Here is a 25,099-nt window from a genome sequence, read left to right as displayed (position 1 = left end):
TTTAGGACTGAGCAGTGCAGATTGCTTGGCGTTGGGATGCCTTGATGTTTGTTGGAGTGATACCACTGCTGGAACTCTTGGTGGGAGTTCCTTGTCCTGAGAGGAGTTTTGGCCTGGTAATGCTGTAGTTGCTTCTGCTAGTAACAAATGTCCATTATGGCCTTGTGTTGAAATTGATTAGAAAGATACTGAAGTGCTTCCTGTATCCCTTGAAACTGCAATTGCTCAGAGGTGGTGGTTTTGTTTTGCACAACCAGTGACGCTCTTTTCCTCATGCTGCGAATGCTTTCCTCATCATATTCTCTTCAGGACACTCAGGATGAAACAGCTGTGCCTTGGCTCAAGCAAGAAATGTACACATGCAAAGGAAATTAAAATACAAGTGTTTGCTTCAGGTAGGTGTAGAAGTTTTTTCTTTCCAGAATGAATGTCACAGCCTTTAAACTTCAATTCTTTAAATCTTTTTGGAAGGATATGTCATTTCAGTTGTGCTTGTGACTGTGTTACATCCTAGGCAGAGATACCTATTGAATCTCTGTCCAAGTGTTTGACATTAGCAAGATCACTGTGTCTGTCTGTGGTTGGGTAGTCAACCCAATAGAGGATGTTCATGTGCACAGTTGTGGTGCATCTTAGCTTTCATTTGTGTTGTACTGTTGCCTGAATTCTATGAAGTAATTCTCAAAGTACTTTCTTTTTTTTTTTTTTTTGCACTAAGTGCAGGTAACAACACAAATCAGTGCAGTTGGCAGGTGGACTGTGCCCAAGAACATTTGGTCAAAAGCAGGATTAAAGTCTGTTTCTTTGAGCCTGAATAAGATCTTCAGATACCCTTCTACCTCTGTGTGTGCGAACAGACCTTTGCTCAGTGCTGAAAATGACTGTATCTCGTGTTTACTGCTTCGGTGAGATACCTGTGGTTGATTTTGTACTGTGTTTGCAACAGAGTTCTGGAGTAGCCCTGGGTTTGCTCTTTCCTCATCTTGTTCTTGTTGATAACCTGTTCTGTGTTCAGGTTGCTATTCTTGCTAGGAACGGTGCAGTCACTGGAAAGGTGCTTTTTGAGTCAGTTGTCTGCTGTAGCAGGGCTCTGCAAGAAGAAGCTGCCTGGACTACAGCTGTTGTCAGAGTACAGCTGAGTGAATGGAGAAAAGGTTGTAGAGAAATACTGTTGATAAATCAGCACCATGGTAGGACTAAGAGCACAAAAAAAAGCGCTGTCAGACACTGTGCCATACACAGATGCACACTGTACTGAAAAGATTGTTGTACACCAAGTTGTCTTTTTTTAATCAGTATTTTTATGCATAAATACAGGAAGGTATTTGTGTACACTGGCACAGTGCCTTGCTCTCTGAAGTTTGTTGTGAGCCACTGAGCTCCTGACTGCGCAGGTAACCTGCCCTCTCCTGTTGTTGAAGTTTCCTTAGGCATTCTGGCCGTGAATGCAGCAGTCGGTCACGGAGATACCAGCCCTACCCTGAGTGCCTTGTGCTCACCAGATGTGGGGCTGTACGGAGTCGCTGCAGAGTGTGCAGAGACATACCAGGGAGAGTTGGCAGAAGTCGAAAGGAGAAAAGTGGCCACAGGTGAACCCCAATAGCTACCTGCTAGTGCAGCAAATTCAAGATGATTGCCAGTAGAATGGAAAGCAGAGGGGGAGCAATGTGAGGAGCAGTCTTGCGTTCTGGGTATCTTGTTAGAATCTCATGTTATAGGAAATTGAGGCTGCCTTGTAAACTGAAGTCTTTGTTAACGGAAAGAAAAAAAAGGTAGGAAGGAAATGAAAAAGGTAGCAGTGAAATATTCCCCACTTGTAGAATATATTGTGCTTAGGTAGTTCTTGCGGTGGTTCATTGGAATCTGCGGCGTTCCTTCTATTGCTTGGAGGAAGGGCCCTCTCCATGCATTTCCTTCCTGTAGTATTTGTATGTGAGGAAGATAGATAGGTGTTTGCTTTCAACATAGCAGCATTTCTGCTTTCAGGAGGCAGTGGCAGTGAACGGGTGAAACACTGGGTGAGAGGAGGCTGTCATCATTATCATAACGTGAGGACCAGAGAGGGAGGATGGGATGAGCCGACAGAATTTGTGCAGAATGACACACAGCTGTCACGGGAGGAGATGCAGGTAAAGTACGTGCTCTTTTCCTCTGAAATTGAAGTTGCCCCTATTTCAGGCCTTATTGCAACTTTGAGATGTAATGTTTCACCTCAGTAGTGATGTTAGCAAGCTTTGTATCTTATTTCCCTGTTCGTTGTCTACTTTGCACGTCAGCACCTCTTTGTCCTATTGTGGAGAATGTGCACACCTTGATCACCAGAACAAGACGGTGGTGTTGCTGCTCACCGAAAAGCAACTTGTAAGTTTCTCTTGAGCAGAATACAGAAGCCGCTGTGTAACATGTCATTTTTGCATCTCCCTTTTCTCTTCCTGGCTCTTCTTCCTACCATAACACTAATCTAGAGCACTGTATCTGGAGTCACGGCAGCATACGAGCGAGAGCAGTTGTGGCTGGCCAAAGAGAACCTGCTGGTGAAGCTTCAGGCACGTTGTCGAGGCTGTCTTGTCTGTCAGGAATTCAACTCCAGAATGAGGTTTTTGAAGAAGCAAGTTCCAGCCATCACTTGCATGCAGGTATGAAATCCCCTAATTCTGTTTGAAGCTTGTACTTGTCAGTTGCTCTCCACACGCACGCTTACTGACTCGTTTTGTTCAAGTCAAGCAGTTGCCATGCACAATTATCTTCATTATCTTCTCCCTGGGAATCACTATGTATAAATTACTTCTCTCCCTCTTCCCATTAGTCCGTGGGTTTGGAGACTTGAAGATGGCCTTGAGAATTGTGCAATGGATGGTGCTTTTGGTTGTTTAGTTTTAGTCATTTGTTCTCTAGCTGTGTTTTGTCCTTGTTGGGGGTGCTGCTAAGTCCCTCACGACAGCTGGTGGTGGAAGAAATAGTTAAGGCTGCACTGCATATCTCTTACGGCATGTCTTGTAAGATGAGCATGTCTCTGTTACATTTTATTCAGCCAAAGGGAAGTGGAAACTGAGCAGCAGAAAGAAGCATCAAATAGTAAATTACTGCTCTTCACTTTGAAAAGTCGCCTTTTTTCTTGTGTGTGTTTTCAGTCCCAGTGGCGTGGCTATAAACAGAGGAAGGCATATCAAATCCGTTCGGATTACTGACGAGCACACAAGGACCAAGAAGTGAAGGTAGCAAATGCTATGGTTTTTTTTTTTTGTTTTTTTTTTTTTTCTTCAACATTTTTGGTAGCAATATTTGTGGAGAAGACTTTTATCTGACCTGCTTTGGGATTCTTTCCTGTAGATTCAGTCACTGGCCAGGATGTATCAAGGCAGAAGGCGTTACAGAGATCACCTGCAATATTTCAGAGACAACGTAAGAGATTGTGAAATGAATTCAGTATCTGACACTTTTTTTTTTTTTACTCTGCCCTTAACAAGTTTAAGTGGCTTTTCCACTTAAGTGGGTTTTTTTTTCATTCTAGATAAATGACGTTATAAAAACTCAAGCTTTTATCCGAGGAAACAAAGCAGGAGAAGACTACAAAACCCTCAGTAAGTGTGGCCAAAAGAATAAAGCTAATATGCTTTGAATCTCTATTTGCAGAAAAATACTGTTAGTGAGATCTGCAACAGGAAGAGAGCTATGAAAATCAGTTGGGGTGAAGTGGTGCAAAGAGTAGATAGGTAGGTAGGTAGGTGTCTGAAGGAAGAATTCCCTCTGACTGAGGGAGTGGAATGCGCTGTCAGCAAGTTTGCTGATGACACAAAACTGGGCAGAGTGGCTGACACAGCAAAAGGCTGTGCTGCCTTCCAGCGAGACCTGGAGAGTTGGGTGGGGAGAAACGGAATGAGAAAGAACAAGGGCAGGTGTGGAGTCTTGCATCTGGGCAAGAGCAACCTGAGTACCAGTATAGGTTGGGGGCTGAGCTGTTGGAGAGCAGCGTAGGAGAAAGGGATCAGGGGATCCTGGTGGGCGGTAGGAGGAGCATGAGCCAGCACTGTGCTCTCGTGGCCAAGAGGGCATCGTGGGGTGTATGAGGAAGAGTACGGACAGGAGGTGGAGAGGTGCTCTTTCCCCTCTACTCTGCCCTGCTGAGTGGAGCATCTCCCTGTGAGGAAAGGCTGAGAAAGCTGGGTCTCTTTAGCTTGGAGGAGACTGAGGGGTGACCTCGTTGATGTTTATAAATGTGTGAATAGTGAGCGTGAGGAGGATGAAGGCAAGCTCTTCTCAGTGACATCCAGTGATAGGACAAGGGGCAATGTGTGCAAGCTGGAGCATAGGGGGTCCCACATAAATAAGAGGAACAACTTCTTCACGGCAAGGGTAACAGAACACTGGGATGGGCTGCCCAAAGAGGTTGTGGGATCTCCTGTGGAGACATTCAGCAGCTACGTGGACATGTTCCTGTGTGCCCTAATCTAGGTGATCCTGCCCCAGCAGGGGAATTGGACGAGGTGATCTTTGGAGGTCCCTTCCAATTCCTGACATTCTGTGATTCTGTGCAAAGTTGGTTCACGGTAGTACTTTTGCTGCTGGGAAATAGGAGCGCTGATCTTTGGGGTAAGTTCAGCAAGGTGGACTCCCCTAAGCTGATACTGACTTCATCCTATAGCGTTGACTTCTGTCGTGATTTATTCCATGCCAGAAGTTCCGGATGCTGTCAGGAGTTATTCAAGCCCATTGGTGTTAATTTGATCCTGGACTGGCTGCTGCTTGACATGCTGTCTGCACAGAGGTAACACATGCATTAATTTGTTTCCTGTCCTCTGCTGTTTTGTCTCTTGTTTTTAGTTAATGCTGAAAACCCACCTACGGCTGTGGTTGGGAAATTGGTTCACTTGCTCGATCGGACCCAGATTTTCAGGAGGAGCTGGAGCTAATGAAACTGTGTGAGGAAGCTGTGACCTTGATCCGATCTAATCAACAGCTTGAAAATGACCTCAATCTCATGGACCTGAAGATTGGACTGCTAGTGAAGAACAGAATGACACTGCAGGTAGGAAATGCAGTGCTGGGAGACGAGCAGAGTGAATTGAGGCCAATGGCAGTTAGCATGAGGACCTTCTGAGCCTGGATCTCACTTACTCAGATGCAGTGGGAAGTATTTCCCCCCGAGTTACAGGTTTTCCTCCCAGTAAGTTCCTAACTGTTCCACTTATTACTATGTATCCCTAGAAAGAGAACTGCAGCAGAAACATCAAGGCTTCAAGTGTTTTAAAAACAAAGCACCAGAAAAAAACCCACTCGGGACCAAGGGAAAGCAATAGATGGTATGCTTGAAGGCTCTGAGAACTGTTTGTCTGTTCACTTGTGGTTACGTGAGTCATGGACTTGCACACCTTAATTTCTTCTCACGTTTTGTGTGCTGTATCAGAAGGGGGAGGTGATTTTGGAGCAGGAAATGTGCTCAGACTGCTTGGTGTTGGTTGGCTGATGGAAGCCCCCTCTGTCACTTTGCTGACGATTGATTGCACACAAGAACAACGTTGCTGATACAGCGGTGCCTTTTTTTAACTCAAGCTGAAGTTACAGTCACCTTTTCCTTTGGTCCTGAATAGCGTGGCGCTAGGCTTGACCTTGTGTAAAATCTGAACCATGGCAGCAGTGAAGTTCAGTTCCAAAGGAGGCTCCAGCTCTTGGGCTGATGCTGGCAGCAAAAAGTATCATAGTTATCAGAGCAGTGGAGGCAGGGAGTCAGCAAAATGGAAACAGGGCTTGGGGCTTCAAGCACAGTTGAGAAAGAAAGGCATTTTCAAGCATCTTCAGAACGCTACCAGCTGTGACAGTAGTCCCTGCTCAAAGCAATTAGTCCTTGTAGGTTCTCACCCAATTCTGGAATGTGGGGACAAGACAGAAATCGCTGCTACAACAGATAATGTTTCACTTCACGATCTCCTGATGTACCTTGACTGCCTTATCCACCCAAAAGGAAGTGCTATCGTGCAGCTTTTTCCCATATTGCGTGTTATTTAAATGTGGAATCTGTCCCTCTGTGTTCTTTGCAGGATGTTGTTTCTCATAGCAAAAATCTTAGCAAGGAGAACAAGGAACAGCTCTGTGACGTGATGACACTGAACGAGCAAAAGGGAGGTTTGCAAGCTTTGAGCAAAGAGGAGAGGGAAAAGCTGGAAGCCTATCAGCATCTTTTCTACTTGAGGTATGCAGCTTTTCATTCACTGCTCTTGTCATAGATGCTTACGTGTATTGGAACAGTCTGTGCTTCTGCACTGCAGTGTTGAGGCGCTGTCTGTCTTTGTGGTGTTGGCTTTTGTGGACACGTGCTGTATGGGAACTGCTGAGTCATGGCCTGAACCTCTGATTGATCACCTGAGGCGAGCAGTGAGTCAGGCAGAGGAGCACAGGTGAAGGCAGTGCAGCTGTGCTGCTGGAAGGGGTGCAGCCAGGCTACAGCCCTCCTAGACCTGTTTAAGAGCTGGCTGCCAGTGGGGAAGGATCTCGTCTGCAGATCTGCTCTGCTGGAGTTTTGTAAGTGAGCCCAGGATAGGGGTAAGCCTTCTATTTATTCTCCTTTTGTTAGCTTAGTCTGCTTTGTCAAACTCTCTTGTTTATTTCATAATGACAACATCTTAATAGTCATTGATTATACACGTGCACTAAGTACTTTTTCTTCTTGTTTTAGACTACTCCAACGTACTTGGCCAAGCTGCTTTTGCAGATGCCTCAAAACAACCCCACAGAGTTCATGGATTCAGCCATCTTCACGCTGCATAACTACGCATCCAGTCAGAGAGAGGAATCTCTGCTGTTGCGGCTGTTGCAAACAGCATTGCAGGAAGAGATCAAGTACGTTGTAGCATAGGACACAGCCTTGCTGTTGCCTGAGTTTGGGCCGCTGCTAAAATTGCAGCTGTTGTTGTGTGATGTCCCGTGCTCATTAGCTGATAATGCTGAACTGTCCCTGCCTTCTGCTCATGCTGTTTCACGTCAGTCCTTTCTGTAACCTGGAAGGAGGAGGAATTACCTTTGTTCTTTAGGATTAAAGCCATTTTTCTTTAGCCAGTGCTTTCTTGCTCAGGGAGGCACTGTTTTTGATCTACTGCAGTGCTTTCCTAAGATTCATTCCCATCTAAGTTCTCTGCTGTCTAGTAAGAAGGACTTGGCACAGACTGCGAGCTTGGGCTTTACAGGCCAGAGTGAAGCTGACGCGAAGGTCACTGTTTTCCAAAACTGATGAGGAGGCTGAAAATCAGATGCTGTCTGGTTTGGGTTTTTTCCTGGCTGTCAGGCTTAAGGATTCTGGCTGTCTGTCGGCATAATTGAGTTGATTGGCACTTAGGAGTTTGGTGTTTATGACTTCTGGCTGATACGGAGCTTCACAACTTGCTAGGAATAGCAAATACATGTAATGTTGGAGGCAGTCATGCCTTTTTTGATGTTTTTAAGTGTGAGGATGGTATGTGCCCTCCAACAGGTAACGCCTAAAAGGTTTGTTTAATTATTATTATCTTTTCTTGGAGCAGTAGTTCAGGAAAGTGCATGTCTATGCTTTATTCTCTGCTGCTGGATTTCCCATAGCGGCATGCTGTGAATGGCTCTTGTTGCTGATTGCTTACTTGTTGAAATACTGAGAGGAAATAGTTGTGCCTGTGTAGAACTCCCTTTGTTTCCTCTGTATTTTTGAGATGCGCTCTTTCAACCGTGGTGCCCGTGGTCAGAACGCACTGAGGCAGATCTTGGCCCCAGTTGTGAAGGAAATAATTGAGGGCGAATCGCTCAACGTCAGAACGGATCCAGTGGATATTTACAAGTGCTGGGTGAACCAGATGGGATCTCAGAATGGTGAGGCCGGGTATGGAAGCTGTTGCTACTGTTTTTTTTCTGAAAGTTGCTCAGCTGCTTTGCATTGCTCTGTTAATCGTTCCGAACCATCCCTGTATTCATTGCATGCATATTCCCTATCATGCACCAGCCTCTGGTAAAATTGAACGATACAATGGATTGTTAAAAACGATGCTAAAAGCAGTGGGTGGCGGAACATTTAAGCACTGGGAGAAGCATTTGGCAGAAGCCACCTGGTTAGTCAATACCAGAGGATCTATCAATCGTGATGGTCCTAACCAATCCAGTTCCCTACCTACCATAGAGAATCACAGAATCACAGAATCACAGAATCACCTGGGTTGGAAGGGACCTCAAGGATCATGTAGTTCCAACCCCCCTGCCTAGCAGGGCCACCAAACATCCACATTCAGATCAGGTTGCCCAGGACCCCGTCCAACCTGGCCTTGAACACATCCAAGGATGGGGCATCCACAACCTCCCTGGGCAGCCCGTTCCAGGGCCTAACCACTCTCCTTGTGAAGAACTTCCCCCTAACATCCAACCTAAATCTTTCCTCCTTCAACTTTGATCCATTTCCCCTAGTCCTGCTGTTGTCAGCCCTTCTGAAGAGTTGACTCCCCTCCTGGCTGTAGGTTCCCTTCAGGTATCGATAGGCTGCACTGAGGTCACCCCGCAGCTTCTCTTCTCCAGGCTGAACAAGCCCAACTCCCTCAGCCTGTCCTCATAGGGGAGGTGCTCCAGCCCCCTGATCATCTTAGTCGCCCTCCTCTGGACCCTTTCCAAGATCTCTATGTCTTTCTTGTACTGAGGGCTCCACACCTGGACACAGTACTCCAGGTGGGGCCTCACAAGAGCCGAGTAGAGAGGGACAATCACCTCCCTGTCCCTGCTGACCACCCCTCTCCTGATGGAGCCCAGGATCCCATTTGCCTTTTGAAGAGGGAGATAAACTCCCTGTTGTACATGTAAAGAACATGTTAGGAAAGGCAGTTTGGGTTCTTCCAGCTTCTGGAAAGGGCAAACCTCTCCGTGGTACAGTTTTTGCCCAGGGACCAGGATCCACTTGGTGGGTAATGCAGAAGAATGGGGATGTACAATGTGTACCACAAGGAAACTTGATGCCGGGGGAGTGCAGTTACTAATTCTATGTATATGTATATAGCCATGTACGCATTTTAATCATTTTTTGTTTGTTTGTATATATGTATATATATTTTAAGCATGATGTAACGATGTAGAATAAGGGGTGGAATGTCATGGTTTTATGTTTTTGTTTTTTGCTTTTCTTGTTTTTGGATTTCAGTATTCCACATCAAAACATCATGTAGTGTACGGGGCATTAAAGTGTCACTGCCCCAATCCCAGCTACCTATCCCTGTACATTACAGCAGTCACGGGATCTGGCCCTTCCGGGTGGGGGGGCGCTCTCTTGCTGCGTGGCAGTGGGTGCTGGAGGGTGCTTTCCTAGCCGTTCCAAGCTTTTCAGGTTTGAATCGGTCCCGGGAACTCTCTCTCTCTCATCTTGTCTGATTTATTAATCTCAATTTCAATTAAATCATATATATTGTGTTATTTTGTATTCTGATATTATAGTAAAATAAGTTTTCCTCCATAGATTGTTGCCGCTGCTCTTTTCCTCCCTTCCTTCCTTCCCATTTTTGTGGGACTGGGGTGGGGGGGGGAGGGCAGAGGCCTGTCGCCCCTGTCACGGACATAGATTGATCTGGTCAACTCCGTGACAGCGGCATGCTGTGAATGGCTCTTGTTGCTGATTGCTTACTTGTTGAAATACTGAGAGGAAATAGTTGTGCCTGTGTAGAACTCCCTTTGTTTCCTCTGTATTTTTGAGATGCGCTCTTTCAACCGTGGTGCCCGTGGTCAGAACGCACTGAGGCAGATCTTGGCCCCAGTTGTGAAGGAAATAATTGAGGGCGAATCGCTCAACGTCAGAACGGATCCAGTGGATATTTACAAGTGCTGGGTGAACCAGATGGGATCTCAGAATGGTGAGGCCGGGTATGGAAGCTGTTGCTACTGTTTTTTTTCTGAAAGTTGCTCAGCTGCTTTGCATTGCTCTGTTAATCGTTCCGAACCATCCCTGTATTCATTGCATGCATCTGTCCAATTGCTACCAGCTTTTTTCCATCAGCTCGAGATGGCTTTCTTCTGACAGGTATAAAGATCACAGAATCACAGAATTGTAGGGGTTTTAAGGGACCTCCAGAGATCATCGAGTCCAACCCCCCTGCCAAAGCAGGTTCCCTACAGCAGGTCGCACAGGTAGGCATCCAGGCAGGTCTTGAACATCTGCAGAGAAGGAGACTCCACCACCTCCTTGGGCAGCCTGTTCCAGTGCTCCGTCACCCTCACTGTAAAGAAGTTCTTGCGCATGTTTGTGCGGAACTTCCTATGCTGCAGTTTCCAGCCGTTTCCCCTTGTCCTGTCTCCACTCACCACTGAAAACAGTCTGGCCTCACCATTCTGCCCCCCACACCTTAGATATTTATAGACCTGGATCAGGTCCCCTCTCAGTCTTCTTTTCTCGAGGCTGAACAGACCCAGTTCACTCAGCCTTTCCTCATAGCAGAGATGCTCCAGGCCCTTCACCATCTTCGTGGCCCTCCGCTGGACTCTTTCCAAGAGATCCCTGTCTTATTTGTACTGGGGAGCCCAGAACTGGACGCAGTAGATCATCTTGTGACAGGGGTGTTGAGACTATGAGAAGTGAATCTCATGAAGAGATAGGCCAAAAAAAGCCCCAAAGCATTTCTTCTGTGTTAACTCATAGGTACAGATACCGTAGCTCTTACTCTACCAAGCCAATCTCTGCCCACAACTCGGGCAGGCTGCCCAAGGAGGCTGTGGATGCCCCATCCCTGGAGGCATTCAAGGCCTGGCTGGATGTGGCTCTGGGCAGCCTGGGCTGCTGGTTGGTGAACCTGCACGCAGCGGGGGGTTGGAACGAGATGAGCATTGTGCTCCTTCTCAACACAGGCCGTGTGCATAGAATCACAGCATGCAGCTGTTCCTGTCTGCCCATGAGAAGGTTTCATCCACGTGGTCATCCTGGTTGGTTGGCCTGTAGATCCCCCGCTACGTCATCTGTCCCTGTCCTCCCTTTAATCTGTGTCTATAAAGTCTTGATGGGCTCCCATCCGTCCCCAGTCAGAGTTCTGTGTTTCTTCCAGTGCTTGATGTTGACCAGATTTTGAGGATTCTGTTGTTGGTTGTATTTGTTTTGTTTTGAAGGCACTTCAAGGGAAGTGGTGGAAAAGCAATGCTATGAAGTAAAAGACAACTGTCCCAGCGCAGCACGCTGCGTGAGTTACTATCTTAACACTGCAATGTGCAGCTTGTGTTTTCACTGATTTATTTGCGACCTGAGGTGCTACTGCGTATCGCAGGTGACCTTCTTGACTCTAGAGAGCGTGTCTGCATGTGGTACAGAAAGATACAGTTCAGAGTTAGCTGGGCCTGTTCTCACAGCGACTGCTGCAGGGACAGCAGAGGACGTGAGAAGTCCTTTGCTCTTTCAGTGCTAGCATTCTAATGAAAGTGAAAGCGTGCAGCTCTTTGCAGCCAGGTGAGCGTGGATCTGTTTGTGTGTCAAGCCAACAATTCTGCCTGGCACTGACAAAAGTATATTAGGCTGAGGAGTGCTCACCTTCACATCTGACTTTTCCAAATAGCAAGTTGCCGTACGATGTTAGACCTGAACAAGCTCTTAATCACGGTGAGGTGAGGACGCACCTGGATGCCTCAATCCGAGATGTGAAGGCAGTGACAGACAAGTTCCTGTCTGCCATCGTTGTTCAGCTGACCAAATCCCGTAAGTCTGGTGTGTCACCGCGTTATCCTGCAGCAGTTAATAGTGGGTTCATCCGTGAGGAATTCTCACTTGCCTTTTTTTTCCTTCGAAGTTACGGGATGCGTTTCATCGCCAAGGTACTGAAAGACTCCCGGCATGACAAGTTTCCTGATGCTGGCGAGGATGAGCTTCTGAAGGTAAGGAGCTGAGCAGCTCTGTGAATCATTGTCTGCCACGCTGACTGCAGCAGATGCATCTCAGTGTTGTTTGTTGGCTGTACGTGTGCAGAGAAGTTTCAAAGCTGCAGTTTAAGTAGACAGGCTATTTGTTGTTATGGGTATAAAGTACTTTGCCCTGTGCTTTGGATTGCTGGATACATGTTTGTCAAAGGAGAACATAATACAGCGTTCAGAAGAAGTCACCCTATTGCTTTTCCTTTTGCTTTTAATATCTTGGGCATTGTGCCCCCTAGGTTTCTTGGCTTTGGGATGCTCTTGCTGCTGAATGGTGCACCTTGGTTTTGCTGGTGTTATCTGAGTCAGTTGCTCTTTTTTTAAAGAGACAGTGTGCCAAGTTGAAAAGGCCCGTGTGCAGAATTCTACTCTTCTCACTTCCCTTACAATATTCTAGGGCATTACAGTAGCTGCAACAAAGTATATGGTGTCATTTTTCATGAGGTGTGGGCAGTTTTGTGTTGTACATTTCCGTACTTTGGAGAACGAAAAGGATGTTAGTAGTAAATGCTTCCAAATGAGCACAGCATTGTGGCTTTCATTGGGATTGTCCTGGCGTTTGTTATTTTGAAGGTCTTTCTGTCTGTGAGTGCTCTTCTTCTTAATAAAACAAAGAGTGGCTTTGACATTACTTGCCACAGTCTCTTTAAGCTTTTCTGTCTCTGCTTCATTACGAAGTAATTCCCAATCTGAATGCCGTTTTCTTCTCTCTTCTGGTTCCGTGCTTTCCCGTTCTGAGGCATCGATTCTTTCTGTGCAGGTGAATTCATTTTTTCCATCTGTAGATGTAGGTGGAAAGCTGCAGTTTTTATTAATCCTTGTGGAAACAATGTCACGGCCCATGCCGCACTCAGAACTGCAGCTGCGTGCGGTGACTGCCTGTAGATGCATTAGGGCCTAAAACTACTCCTACAGTGTACTGCTCTTGTCTTCCTACTACATGTTTTACTATTATCAGTATGATTTCTCTCACAAATGTGTTTCTTATGACTGGTAGTGAACAGTTTTGTCTGTTGTGACCATGTGCCGTCACCTGGGATAGTAGAGCAAGAGCTGAAACCGCTGTCAAAACCATGACCTCTCTGAAAGCAGTTAATTTCTGCGGCAGCTTAGCAATGGCGAAGCTTCTTCTTTCTGTTTTTGCCATTTCTTCACACCTCTGATCTCTTCTGTGCATTCAAATCGCACGTGAAGCAGGAGAAGCCCAGATTCTGTGACTTGGCTCTGCGCAGATTGATGTGAAACTCCAGGAAATACTGAAGCATGTGGCGTGGGAACTTTTGCTGCATGTCAGCGTGCTGGGCCAATGCCTTTTTGTTGTGGGAATTACTGCAGGCAAATGTCCAGTACGGGTTAGAAGTAGATGGATGAGCACGTGGATAACGGGCTGTCTTTATCTTTGGGGCCTCGGCGTTCATTGCTGCTCACTTAGCTGGTGAATTGGACTTCTTTTGAAATGTCAAATACCGCTCATCTTCGGCACTTCTGAATTTCTTACTTCTGGATTAAATGCACAGTTGTGCATTTATTTAGTGTATGTATCTATGTTGCAGTGTGAAACTAAGATTCTTTGGGACAGCATGTGCTTATTAATGGCAGCGCAGTAGACCCTGCATCTGGAACGGGGCCCACAGCTCACAGGAAAGTAATTGGTCAGAACTCGCTCGGAGTAGTGTCAGTAAAAGTCAGTGGAGGTCTGTGCCATTGGTTTTCCACGTGTTTTTTTCTCTCCTCAACTTGTCCTAGATTGTTGGCAACTTACTCTATCACCGCTACGTGAATCCGGCCATGGTGGCACCGGATGCATTTGACCTAATGGATCTTTCAGCTGGAGGGCAGCTGACTGCAGATCAACGAAGAAACCTTGGTTTGTTGCAAAGATGCTGCAGCATGCTGCGTCCAGCAAGATGCTCATGGGAGACGGTGCACATCTGAGCATCGTGAAGGAATACTTGTCACAGTCATCCCAGAAATTCAGGTAGAAGACTTGAGCTGATTGTGTTGAGGAGTTTGTCAGTGGACAGTGTTGCAAACAAAGAGGAGTGATGAATTTTAAATGTAATAAATTCCATCTCAGTCAAAAAGGAGGTCTGTTGAAAATGAGAGATTGCCCTTTGGGCTTCCACAATCATTGATCATAATGACATATAAAATACGTAGCTGGAATTGACAAACTAGATATAGTATATTAATGAGCTGGTCCAAACAATTGGCTTTGCCATACAAGCCTCCAGAGTAAAGGCTGTTTTTCTATGTGTTTATTATGATATTCTGGCCATTGAAAACTAGAGTGTGCGTGCGTTCTTTCCTATATGCACCCTAGTTCTCTGTATGCAAACTAGATGGCACTTTGGATTAAAGCAGGCTGGAATTTAGTTGTTTGTATAATCAAGTAACTTTTGAATGAAGAGCTTCTTTATATCTTTCATCTTTTGTAAGAAAGAAAACTGGAAATGGCTGGGAGTGAGGATTGTTCTTGCAGCTGAGACAGAAGGATGGGTGCACAAGGTCATTCGGTCCATGGACTTGTCCTGCAGATGCTTACAGTGAGCGAATGCCAACATGGCCAGTACCAATAACTGAATCTTCTAGATGGCTTTTGATGTGATAAGCTATAGCTTGTCCAATTGCAGTATGCTTGGGAACCATGGTTTGAAGAAGAACAGCTACTGGTATGCTGATTACCTTTTTCTCCTTTTTCTTTTCTTTTTTTTTTTTTTTTTTTTTTTTAGACGCTTTTCTCAGGTTGCTTGTGAGGTTCCTGAATTGCAGGATCAATTCAGTATTGATGAATATTCTGGCTTCCTTCCTTGTCTATCCCTTCTGCAGAGCTTATAGCCATCAATCTCAAGGCTCCAGTCATGGGAGCAGTCCCACCATGTTTCAGTAACAGCAGCTAGATCGTAGTTAGCCTGGTGCACAATGGCTTCCAGTTCCTCCTGCTTGTTGCTCATGCTGCGTGCATTGGTATAGGTGCACTTGAGCCGAGTCATTTGCCTGACTCCCAGCTCTAAAATCGTTTCGCCAGGCTCTTCTCTTGTGAGGCCTGTACTGTCCCCTTCCCCCGTCATAATTAGTTGATTGCACAGGAAGAAAAGCTTGATGTCTGTGCCAAGGGAGACGTACACCGCACTTGCGCTGCCTGGACGATGTGGAAACTGGAAATTGTGGGGTGTGCTGAAGCATGCCCTCTCAGGTCAGTCTAAGCATACACAGAGTAGACCTGTCTAGCAAAACAGGGAATAGACAGTTAAACCCATTCTGTTGGGAAATACTCTCTCCTTCTAAGTACCTTTAGAACGTGAGTTTCTTCAATTAATTACTCAACTCATTTGCTTTTCCTGAATGATCCGAAGTTCTTTTCTCAGGCGACATCTGCACTCTGCTAAGTCCAAGGAGAATCCCTGCCCGCAGATGCAATGACACAGCATGGCTCACCACCTCATTTTTCATTGCTTACTGTTATGGTAGCTGCCATCCATGTCCAGGCTGCATGTTCTTAGAGCTCTTCTGGAGTCCATGGGGCAGACTTATGGTTGAACTAAAGGGAATTTTTTTATAATGCTCTAGCTCCAGATGATTATCCCTAGTATCATTGTATTAAAAAAAAAAAAGGCGTTTTGAAGTAGTGCGATATATCTTCTGTGCCTCAGAATGTGGCACGTGTGGCATGAGAGAGTTGTGAGGCCACGAGGACTGCCCAGACAGCATGAGAACTGTAAGAGCAGAGAGCTATAGGTGATGCAGCGCTATTGGTGCCACCCGCAGGAAGCGGTAGCTGGAACAAAATATGGCCAGAAGAGTGATCAGATTGCGTTTGGTAAGGAACTATTTCATTAGTTGTAGAACTTTGACAAAATGTATATTCAGGATGATGATCAGCATGCCAGGTGCTGGGACCATGCCGAAAGAGAAATGGTCTGAAAACGTCGGTGCAATTTGCAATATATCCCCTTCCACAAAGCCCTCAGATCCATGCTGCAACTGCATCCAAAGCAACGCAGAGCCCTGTGCTTGTTGTACCCGGAGCTGTCGGTGCCAGGAGTTGCTGCTGTGTTAGCAAGGACGTTGTGTCAGCAGTGTGCCGTCAGTGGGGTTGTTTGATGGCAATGAAACCGCTGAATGGTGTACCTCAAGACTGAGAAAGAAGATGGTAGTGGTGACTGTGTGTCTGGGTATAGATAGCTTGATACAGATCGATAGGACTGCAGTGTGGATTGTACATAGGCCCTGCGCTGCGAGGTACGCTGTTGGGAAGCAATGTCCATCTGCCCGAGGGCAGGAAGGCCCTGCAGAGGGACGGCCTGAGGCCAGCCGTACGAGGCTGCACAGGAGCAAGCGCTGGGTCCTGCGCTGTGGTCATGACAACCGCATGGCAGCTTGTGCAGGATTGGGCTGAGGTAGAATTCCAAGGGCCCACTGATTCTAGAATGTTGGGTGCGGTGTTGGCATCTTCTGGTCCTGTGACATGGTCTTGCCTCCCCACCCTGTCGTCATGGCGGAGCAGCCTGGTGGCCCTTAGTGATGTCACAAGAGGCTGGAATGAGGGGAGGAGCAGTGCGTGCTGCGTCCCTTCATTGGAGCGCTTGAGCTCTGCGTGAGTAGCTCGCTTGTTGCCCTTGTGCAGCGACTGAGTGCCTTCGGTTTCACCCCTTGTGTCTTGTGCAGCATCTTGTAGGTAAGCTGAGACAGCGTGGGATGGACGGGTGGGCAGTGAGCTGTTGAAAACTGCTGGCTGGTGGAGCTCCTAGCAGCTCGTACTGCTTACTCTTGTCCATCAGACGTAACTTTCAGCCAGTACCTGCATTCCCAAGCGATCCACAAAGATGGCATTTGTCCCGTGGCTTTTCCCTTGTCATCTTTGCTGCATTGTGCAAGCTCACAGACCTGTTCCTTCTCTCTCCTCTATCCGCTCCGTTGGTGCAGCTTTCGCTCGTGGAAGCACAGAGCAAAGTGACAAGAAACAGCTGCGAGTTCAAGGAATTGTCTACCTTGTTCTGATCTCCTGCCAGGTACGTGCCACGCTTTGTCCCCCCACGTGGTTGACCAGCAGTGTGTCGCACCATGTTTGGTAACACAGCCTCACCCAGCGTTGATGGGACACTGGTCCCGTGTGGGTTTTTTCCCTTCCCCTGCAGCTCCGCCCTCAGGAGGATGCTGTGTGTGGTGCTGTGACCAGCTGGTCTGAAGGAAAGCAATCCCTTAGGCAAAGAGTCCTAGGCCCAGTTTGTGCTGAGCTGCACAGCGTGACCCAAGGTCACAAGCACGCACGCTTGGCCTGTGAGAGTGTGCGCGGCAGCTGTAGGGAGCACAGCAGAGATGCGAGCAGAGGAAATCCTTGATGTGCGGGGCTGCAGCAGGTGCCGGTGGTGAGGCTGCTGGGAGCCGGGGCCGGGGAGCAGATGCACCTGCAGCAATGATTCCTCTCACTGCCCTGCTGCTGCGCTGTCAGAGCGCCCTGGGCGAATGCATCTGCTGCTTTGTGCCAGTCCCCATCTGCTAGCAGAGGGACAGCCGCTTGGTCAAATGCTGCCTAATGGGCTGTCCCATTTGAACGGAGTGAACAGAGTGGTTGCTTCTAGAGCACCCGCCTGTGCCAGAGGATAGCCAAGGGTAGTTCTGAAGAAGTCTCTCAATAGTGTGGTGTGTGAAGAGAAAAAATATGAGCGTGTTTCTTTTCATTCCAGCTTGTCGTGCCTGCTGTGATGGGCATCGCGTGCAGCGAGATCAGCTGTGAGCCTGGCATGACACGGATGGAGGTAGAGTGTGGAGCTCTGATTGGTCTTTGTTCCCTGACTTGAGCCAGCAGAGTGAGCTGCAGATGTGCTCTCCTGCTTTTCAAGAGAGAGCGAATCCTTGCGGCTCTATCGGTGTCACTGAAAAGCTGCCTTCAAGGCTTTCTTTCCTTGCTGCGGGCATGTTCTTAGCCTTGCCGTTCCTTCTTGTGTGCCCATGATAAGGACGGAGTGCACTTCCTGCAGCTTTCTCTGCTGACATGCTCCTCAGCCTGAAATCCTCCTCGTTTGCCCTCAGCTCCTCACCGTGGCCTGTGCTCTCTGTTTCAGGCTGAGAACAACGGGAAGCCCCTGCTGGTCCGTGAGGAGTCATCTCTTAATATCCCAGCTATTGCTGCTGCCCACGTTATTAAGAGATACGTTGCCCAGGCACCGGGTGAACTCTCCTTGGAGGTAAGCAGTTAAGGGCGTTCCTTGTTGTCCTGTACAGAAGAGTATAACGTGTGAAGCTATCAGGAATATTCTCAGACACCTTCCGAATGTTTGGTGAGGTGAAGCTCAGAAGGTGCGGTTCCAGATTAGACTTGCACTGGGTTGGATGCAGGGAGGAGTTCAGCCATCTCTGAACTATGGCTCTATTTGGCATTGGAATCTTGTGATCCAAGAGCTACTGCCCGGTGTGGTAGCCTGGTCTCTGAGCAATGGCAGAGCAGTGTATGGAGTGTGCAGATCTGTTCAGGATCTGTTTGGCTGACTTATGCCTGCGGTTTAATTGGAGCTCTCCCTTTGGCAAAGAGCCTGCTGCTTCTGAGAACCATTTCATACTGAACAGCTGAATTCTGTATGTTGTGTATTGGAGTGACTCTTCTACTTGCACGTTCAGTTGTACGACTGCAAATGCCTGAAGAGCTGCACTGGTGCAATGGCTCTCAAGCTTGACGATATTGGGCAGTGCAGAAGAATGCAGTCATTTGAGCTGCGCTTTCCTCCCAGCCGTGCCGAAGCTGGGATTGACGTTGCAATCTCTTGCAGGTGGGAGACCTCGTGTGCGTCATCGAGATGCCGCCTCAGGAGCTGAGCCCCCGCTGGAGAGGCAAGCACGGCTTTCAGGTAGGCCCAAGCTTCAGACGTGAGAGCGCAACTTCGGTCGAGGCAGGAATCTCAGCTTAGAGCTGCCCTGCCTGCACAGCATGGCTCCACATGGAAAATGGTTTCCTTGTGCTGGTGTCAGAGGACTTTCCCTTTTGCTGTGGGCTTAGGCCAGAGCTGAAAGTTGGTCTTTGTAGGAAACTGCCTCCTCAGTTAACTTAGAAAGAAGAGCCCTCACAGCGTGCATCAGGTCACGGCCACTGAACCGCACCTTTGGAAATGCAGCAGCTAGGACACGTGTTTCAGTGTCTCTGAGCACTTGTGCTTGCACCCATGCAGAAGGTGAAGTCAGCGTCTTTTAGGAAGTCGCTGCCTGTCAGCTGAGATGAGGCAGGGTAACAGAGCCTCTGCGCGCTTGCTGCTGCTGCTGCTGGCTGCAGAACGCTGGGTAGCTCAGAGCTGGGGATGGCAGCTGCATCTCAGTCAGCAAGCAGAAAGTTCATAGGCTGTGCCAACTCAGATCTAGCTGCATCAATCTATCATAATATGTAGCTTCTGTATGAAGTCTTTCCCTTCGGGCACGCTTGAGATTTAGGGGTGCATAGCATACTTGTCCTTTCCCCGCTCCATACACAGTTTTATGGATATTTGCCTGCCAATTTGGAATAATTATTAATTTTAAGCAGGCCATTTTTTGGTTGGATTGTCTTACGGAGCATCCGGCAGGCACGTGATGAGGAAAAGGTGATGTTTGAACAGTTCAGGCCTGAGAAACGCTGCCTTCAGTATTGCACGTCTCTTCTTCCTCTTGTTACAGGTTGGATTTTTCCCTGGTGAGTGTGTGGAGCTCATTAACGGAAAAATCCCGGAGTCTCTCATCAATTCAGTGCCAAAGCCAGGTACGATGAGACATTTGATGGTGCAGGGAAGCAAAATGGAGTCTTTTTTGGGTGTGTTCCATGTTTAATACCTCCCTTATCCTTCCCCCCTTATCCTCTGTGCTGATAATCCTTCCTGCATAGCACGGGGCGTATGGCTGGTGTTTTGTAGGCAGTGAGAATGAGGGAAGGCCAAGGCAGTTCTCCGGCAAGTCCGTACGAGGCTGAGAACAGCCAGCGTCCCTGGTGGACAGATAGAGGTCTGGTTGTGCTAGTGACACGCTTGATCAGAACGTGGCTTTTCAAGAGGGTCCTTAATGCCCAGGTTGAGCAAGCTAAGCAAGAGGAGTGCATTCAACTCCATCAGAACGTGCAGAGATTTGGCCCAGTCCTCCTGTGTTTTATGACTGGAGTTGGGGAAATCCTAGAATCCTTGTAGAATGGCTTGGCGTGGAAGGGAGCTCGAGGATCATCAAGCTCCAAGCCCCCTTGCGTCAAGCTGGGCTGCCAACCAAGCTCCACGTTTAAAGTGGGACTGGACCAGGCTGCGCAGGGCCCCATCCAGTCTGGCCTTGGACTCATCCAGGGTTGGGGAAAATCCATTTTGGTACGCACTTGCTCATCATGTTCTTCCCGTTTTGAGGTGCTCTGTAGAATGTGTTGTGCTCGGCCTCGTCCAACGGAGCCAAACCTGAGATGAACTGGTTTCTTCCTTTTGTTGTGCAGTGCCAAAGAAGCGCGGCAAGCTCCTCACCTTCCTTCGTTCCGTGGTGAAGGCCCGCCCAAAGCAACGGAAAGAGCGGGAGGTGGAGAAGGAGAGGGTGTTCGGCCGTGACCTGGGAGAGCATCTTCTTCACTCTGGTCGTGATGGTAAGGGACAGCCCATTCCTGAGAGCTTCCCTGTTTGAGAACCTAACGATGAAAGGGAGATGGTATGTAGCAAGGGGCAGGTTGATACCAGTGGAGAAACGGGGAATGGGAGTTGATGGCTGAAAGATGAAGTGAGGCTAATGCTCCCAAGAGACAAGCACGTTTGTATTTGCTTCAGCCAAGCCCGGCTGGGCTTAGTGGATGGGATGTGACGGGAGCGCAGCCTGAGGCAGGACTTGACTAAGGAGCTCCAGTAACCGCCGGCACGTGTTCTTTAGTCCCCCAGGTCCTCCAGAGCTGCGCCGAGTTCATCGAGCAGCATGGCGTGGTGCAGGGGATATACCGCCTGTCCGGCGTGGCGTCCAACGTCCAGAGACTGCGGTAAGAGTGCTGCGACTGACAGACACAGCTGCCAGCAGGGGCACGTGCCCTGTTGCGGGCGTTCAGAGGCCTGCGGGCAATGCCTTAGCACAGAGAAAAGGACTCCTTTGGGAACATCCCATCCAGCACGGCTGACGTGGTGCTGGTGGCCGAGTGTTTGTGTTCTCCTGTACATCAGGAAGCCCTTCCAACTCTTGATTGCATTGGGTGTGGCTTTTGACTTGCTTTCCTCTTTCTCAACCGCTTTCGTGTCCTTCTCTGCAGCCAGGAATTTGAGTGTGAGCAGGTTCCTGAGCTAACCGTCCGCGACGTTCACAGCGCGAGCTCCCTCTGCAAAATGTACTTCAGGGAGCTCCCGACCCCCCTGCTGACCGACCAGCTGTACGACAAGTTCTCGGTAAGCACGAGGCAACGCCTTTCCTTTCCCTCTTCGCTGGGCCTCTTGGGAGATGGCTGCAGCAGTGCCCCGGCTCTGAGGCCCTTCTTCTGTTAACCCCATGGGGTTTACTCGCATGTCTTTGCCACATCCTGCATCGTGCTGATGCCGCTTCTGGTGGCCCCAGGAGGTGGTTATTTCCATATTCACAGTGCTTGCGAGAATTCCTGTGTTGTTTGTTTGTTTGTTTGTTTGTTTTTTGCTATTCCCCAGCTATTTCTGGAACAGGAAGGGGATTAATAGCCAAGCGTACTTGGAGATGAATGCCCCCTGCGAGGAGCTGAGCTGCCCAACCAGGCTGTAAACCGGCCCGGTGCTTGGACTCCTTGGCCTTGGTGGCACCAGCTGCGTGCCGCTATGTTTGCCAGATGCCTCTGGGGAGGCCTAAAATCTTTCTCAGTGCTGACCAGCAGCGCACTGTGCCCATGGTTCCCGACCCTGCGGCAGGTATCTCGCCTGATTTGTGTCTCAATCCCTTTCTGCCCTTTTCCAGGATGCTGTTGGTGCCACTACAGAGGAGGAGCGGCTGGTCAGAATGCGGGACGTCATCCAGCAGCTGCCTGCTCCTCACTACAGGTCAGTGCTGCCCTCAGCCTGCTGAGCTCAGCCCTGCTGCACTTCAGAGGGCAATGGTGCGATTCCAGGCTTTGTCTCACATGAGCAACACGATGCCTGGGTATGTTGAAGCGGTTGAAGGCTGCACCGGTTTAATTTACAGGGTTAATTTATTGGGTCAGTTCCTGGGCACGGGGGTAGGCTTGGTGCAGCTGATGGCTGTGGCTGTGCTGTGCTGGTGCTGGGTGCTGCAGCGTGGCACTTGGTCAAGTTGGATCTACTTCATCTTCAGCATCAGTAGCAGTAAGAACAACTAGTGTGAATTGAGGTTTGCTTTGTGAGTGGCAGCACGGCATGCTGGCTGGTGCTGAACATTTGCCTCTCTTGTTTCCCAGGACCCTGGTGTTCCTGATGAGACACTTGGCCTGTCTTGCTGCAAACAGCTCTGTCACCAACATGCACGCTAAGAACTTAGCCATTGTGTGGGCTCCAAACCTCCTAAGGTAAACTTCTTTTTCCGTTTCAACAGAACGCTTACATCTGTTCTCCAGTAGAATAAAGCAGTCCTCCCTTCTTCTGCACCACATGTGCTCTTCTCCTGTAAAATGTGCAGTGAGTGGCTGACAGCAGAGCAGGAGCCCGGACTGTTCTCCAACCCCGCGTGGGCACAATTTCTAGCTGAGCATTGCTGCTCTCTTGTTTAGATGGGACTGGTGTGTCCTTGATCAGACAGGAGAACTTCTTCAGTGGCATCTCTTATATGCCCACTGCGGAAGTCTCCTGAGAACAAATGTGACAGCTTTGGGCTGCAGTAATTCAGACCTGGGGAGGCGATCTTGGCTGAATGACTTCTAAAACCTGCCTTTTCTACAGATCACAGCAGAGCGAGTCTGCCTGCGCCAGCGGGAGAGCTGCCTGCACGGAACTGCAGACGCAGTCGGCTGTGGTGGAATTCATCATCGACCACACAGACGTCCTCTTCTGCTCCACATCCGGATCGGACATTGCAGATGGAGCAGGTGAGTGTCTTCCTCCATTAGCTTTGTCTTGGTCAGACACCTGGATCAAATGCAGGCCTTTTCCAAGTCCTTTGAAATACACTTTTCCTGTCGAGGGAACAGCAGACTTCTGGGCTTAGATTGGAATCTGGCGTCCAGTTGCTGGATGCTGAGAATGTGCAAGCCCAAACTTGACAAGGAGAAAAAACCGTCACTGTCATTATGATGTTTTGCAAGCAGGTGAAGCTTGATTAACGTGTGGCAGCGGAGCTTTCTCAGTTCCCTGCCCCCATTTTCTAGGGTTTTTGTTTGCCTGTTTTGATACAGGGAGCTGCTCTTAATGATGACTGCGTCCTTTGCCATAGACACACCTCTGAGCACATGGTTGTTTTGAGCTGCTCTTCTTCCAGTGGCTCGGTTAAGCAAGTCTGAGGAAAACACAGCAGCTCCCCCGGACCTGGGATGGCTGTGCTGCCGCTTTCTGATCCTGGCTCTCACCTGTGGTTTTCCCTTCCAGGGCACAATTCACTCTCGGGGCCCCAGTCTGTGCGGACCTCTTACCCTGCCACAGAGCTGCTCAGCCTGGAGGAGGCACAGGCACGGAGGCGAGGCCACAGCAGCTCTCCTGTCGCTGCGACAGAGAGCAGTGACATAGAGGTGGAAGAAGGCCCCACAGCTGTACGGGGGAAATTCCACACAGTCATCGACTTTCCACCTGAAAGGTAAAGAGGACTTTGTTTTCCAGCAGCTATCATCACTGTTTGGGTGGGTTGTGTTTGTTCTGTCTCCATTCTTTCTAGTGCCTAAACTTGTGGAAATTAGATTTAATGAATGGTGCCTGAAGTGTTGCAGTGAATCTCCCCTCCCTTTGGACTGTGAGATTCAACTAACATTGAGTTGCCCGCCGGGCTCAGTTTAGCCTCACAACGGTGCCGTTCCTTCCTTGCTGGGCAGGCAGTGATGAGATGCACAAAGCCACGCTGACGTCTACCCTGGCCTGTGCTGGCTGTACCTGGAAAGGTTGGGGTTTTCCAGATTTCAGAGCCTCGTGCCTGAATCCAGTTGTGGTTCTCCTCTACGCAGAGCTGTTGGTCAGACCTGCTGACACTAGAAACTAGACATGGCAGTGAAATGGGCTGATGAGCTGTCAGTGTCAGAGTCAGAGATGCTTTTGAAGTTCCTTTATGGCTGTGCAATTGCTCAGCCAGCAGTTATGCCTGCCTACTCAATCAAAGCCACCCTTTGATGCTGTCCTGTACAGGTGTGGAGCCTGTGGACCTCACATGCTCTGCATCTTGCTTGACACAGTTGAGGGGAATTTAGCCAGCAAGACTTCAGGGCTGAGCTATAGGAATGGAACCATCCTCAACTGCTTGAAACGGAGCGAGTTTCTAAGCTGCGTTTCAGCAGGAACCAGGCGGTGCTAGGAACAAGCAACTGTTGGCACGAGCTCAGTGCAGCTCTTCCCTCACCCTGCGCCACGCACGACTCCCACCATTCCCTGTTTTCTCTCTCCAGACCAAGTCCACCCAGCAAGATAAAGGAATCACCAGCTGGCTGTTGGTGTTCCTGCTTCAGCCTGGGGAAACCATCGTCTGGGGCCAAACGCCAGCCACAGCACCATCCCAGGGAGCCCTCGGAAATAGAAATCGTAGTGCTGGCAGGTAAGGGTGCAAATCCAGCTTTCAACGCCTTGCTTTTCAGCAACATAGAATTCTTGCTGTCAGTGGGCTTGTATCTACTTCCAGCGTTCCAACCCATACCTAACACCTTTAGTTCTCCCCTGATCAAGAACCCCTTTTGTAATTCAGCTTGTGAAAGTTTGGCACTAACCCCTGTGTATCCTTCCTAGATGAACTGAGCCCTTGTCCACCCAGAAGAGCCGGAGAAAGTAGCGAAGCTGGGCTGTGTGCTTCCACCCATGGAGAGCTCTTGGGAAGCACAAATGGCTGCGGATCACGTGACAGCCTTGCACGTAGCAACAGTGATGGAGAGAGGGAGCTCATCCAAGTTGAAGCCCTCATTTCTCCCGGCTGTGCTGAAGATGCTGACCTGTGCCCACCAGGCACCGCAGTCACCAGCCTGGACTGTGACCCGGCACCTTTGCAGTGCAGCCCAGCCCAAGTACAATCCGAGTGCCCCGACAGCAACACCTCTGTGCAGGAGCAGGTCAGCATCAGCGAGGAGGAGCAGCAGAGCCTCTTGGAGGGGGGCGTACAATCAGGCCTCCAGTCCCAGGCACCGTGCAGCATCTCTGAGAGCTCTGAGCCACTCTCTACGTGA

General features: G+C 48.8%; 2 protein-coding genes and 1 long non-coding RNA gene across 4 annotated transcripts; all 3 read left to right on the top strand.

The window, feature by feature from the left end:
• Window positions 1-319: 319 nt before the first annotated feature.
• LOC128072947 (ras GTPase-activating-like protein IQGAP1) lies at window positions 320-17,513 on the top strand. The gene is given in 18 exon segments (XM_052667176.1): window positions 320-395; window positions 1,987-2,129; window positions 2,466-2,636; window positions 3,132-3,215; window positions 3,331-3,402; window positions 3,512-3,581; window positions 4,887-5,002; window positions 6,671-6,841; window positions 7,674-7,805; window positions 9,683-9,849; window positions 11,523-11,641; window positions 11,644-11,662; window positions 11,754-11,838; window positions 13,621-13,741; window positions 13,744-13,852; window positions 14,964-15,070; window positions 16,801-16,886; window positions 17,457-17,513. Coding segments are annotated over 18 exon segments (1,905 nt in total).
• Window positions 6,503-11,205, top strand: LOC128072940 (uncharacterized). Of its 2 annotated transcripts, none has more exons than XR_008202529.1 (3): window positions 6,503-6,834; window positions 9,683-9,849; window positions 11,083-11,205. It is a non-coding gene; the product is annotated as an uncharacterized LOC128072940 (long non-coding RNA). The 2 variants fall into 2 exon arrangements; XR_008202531.1 differs by lacking the exon at window positions 9,683-9,849 and adding an exon at window positions 7,674-7,840.
• Window positions 17,514-17,561: 48 nt separating the features above from the next.
• Window positions 17,562-25,099, top strand: LOC128072946 (rho GTPase-activating protein 32-like). Its single transcript, XM_052667175.1, has 13 exons — window positions 17,562-17,633; window positions 17,940-18,062; window positions 18,642-18,719; window positions 19,516-19,597; window positions 20,303-20,446; window positions 20,725-20,827; window positions 21,092-21,224; window positions 21,757-21,839; window positions 22,214-22,321; window positions 22,692-22,837; window positions 23,334-23,538; window positions 24,335-24,618; window positions 24,669-25,099. The coding sequence occupies exons 1-13, from the start codon at window positions 17,580-17,582 to the stop codon at window positions 25,097-25,099; spliced, it is 1,974 nt and encodes a 657-aa protein (XP_052523135.1). The 5' UTR covers window positions 17,562-17,579.

The sequence above is a fragment of the Tympanuchus pallidicinctus genome, unplaced genomic scaffold, assembly GCF_026119805.1.
Source record: "Tympanuchus pallidicinctus isolate F22 unplaced genomic scaffold, pur_lepc_1.0 scaffold75, whole genome shotgun sequence".
Lineage (NCBI taxonomy): Eukaryota > Metazoa > Chordata > Aves > Galliformes > Phasianidae > Tympanuchus > Tympanuchus pallidicinctus.
The sequence above is the reverse complement of the archived record's forward strand: the minus strand, read 5'-3'. Positions and strand labels throughout refer to the sequence as shown.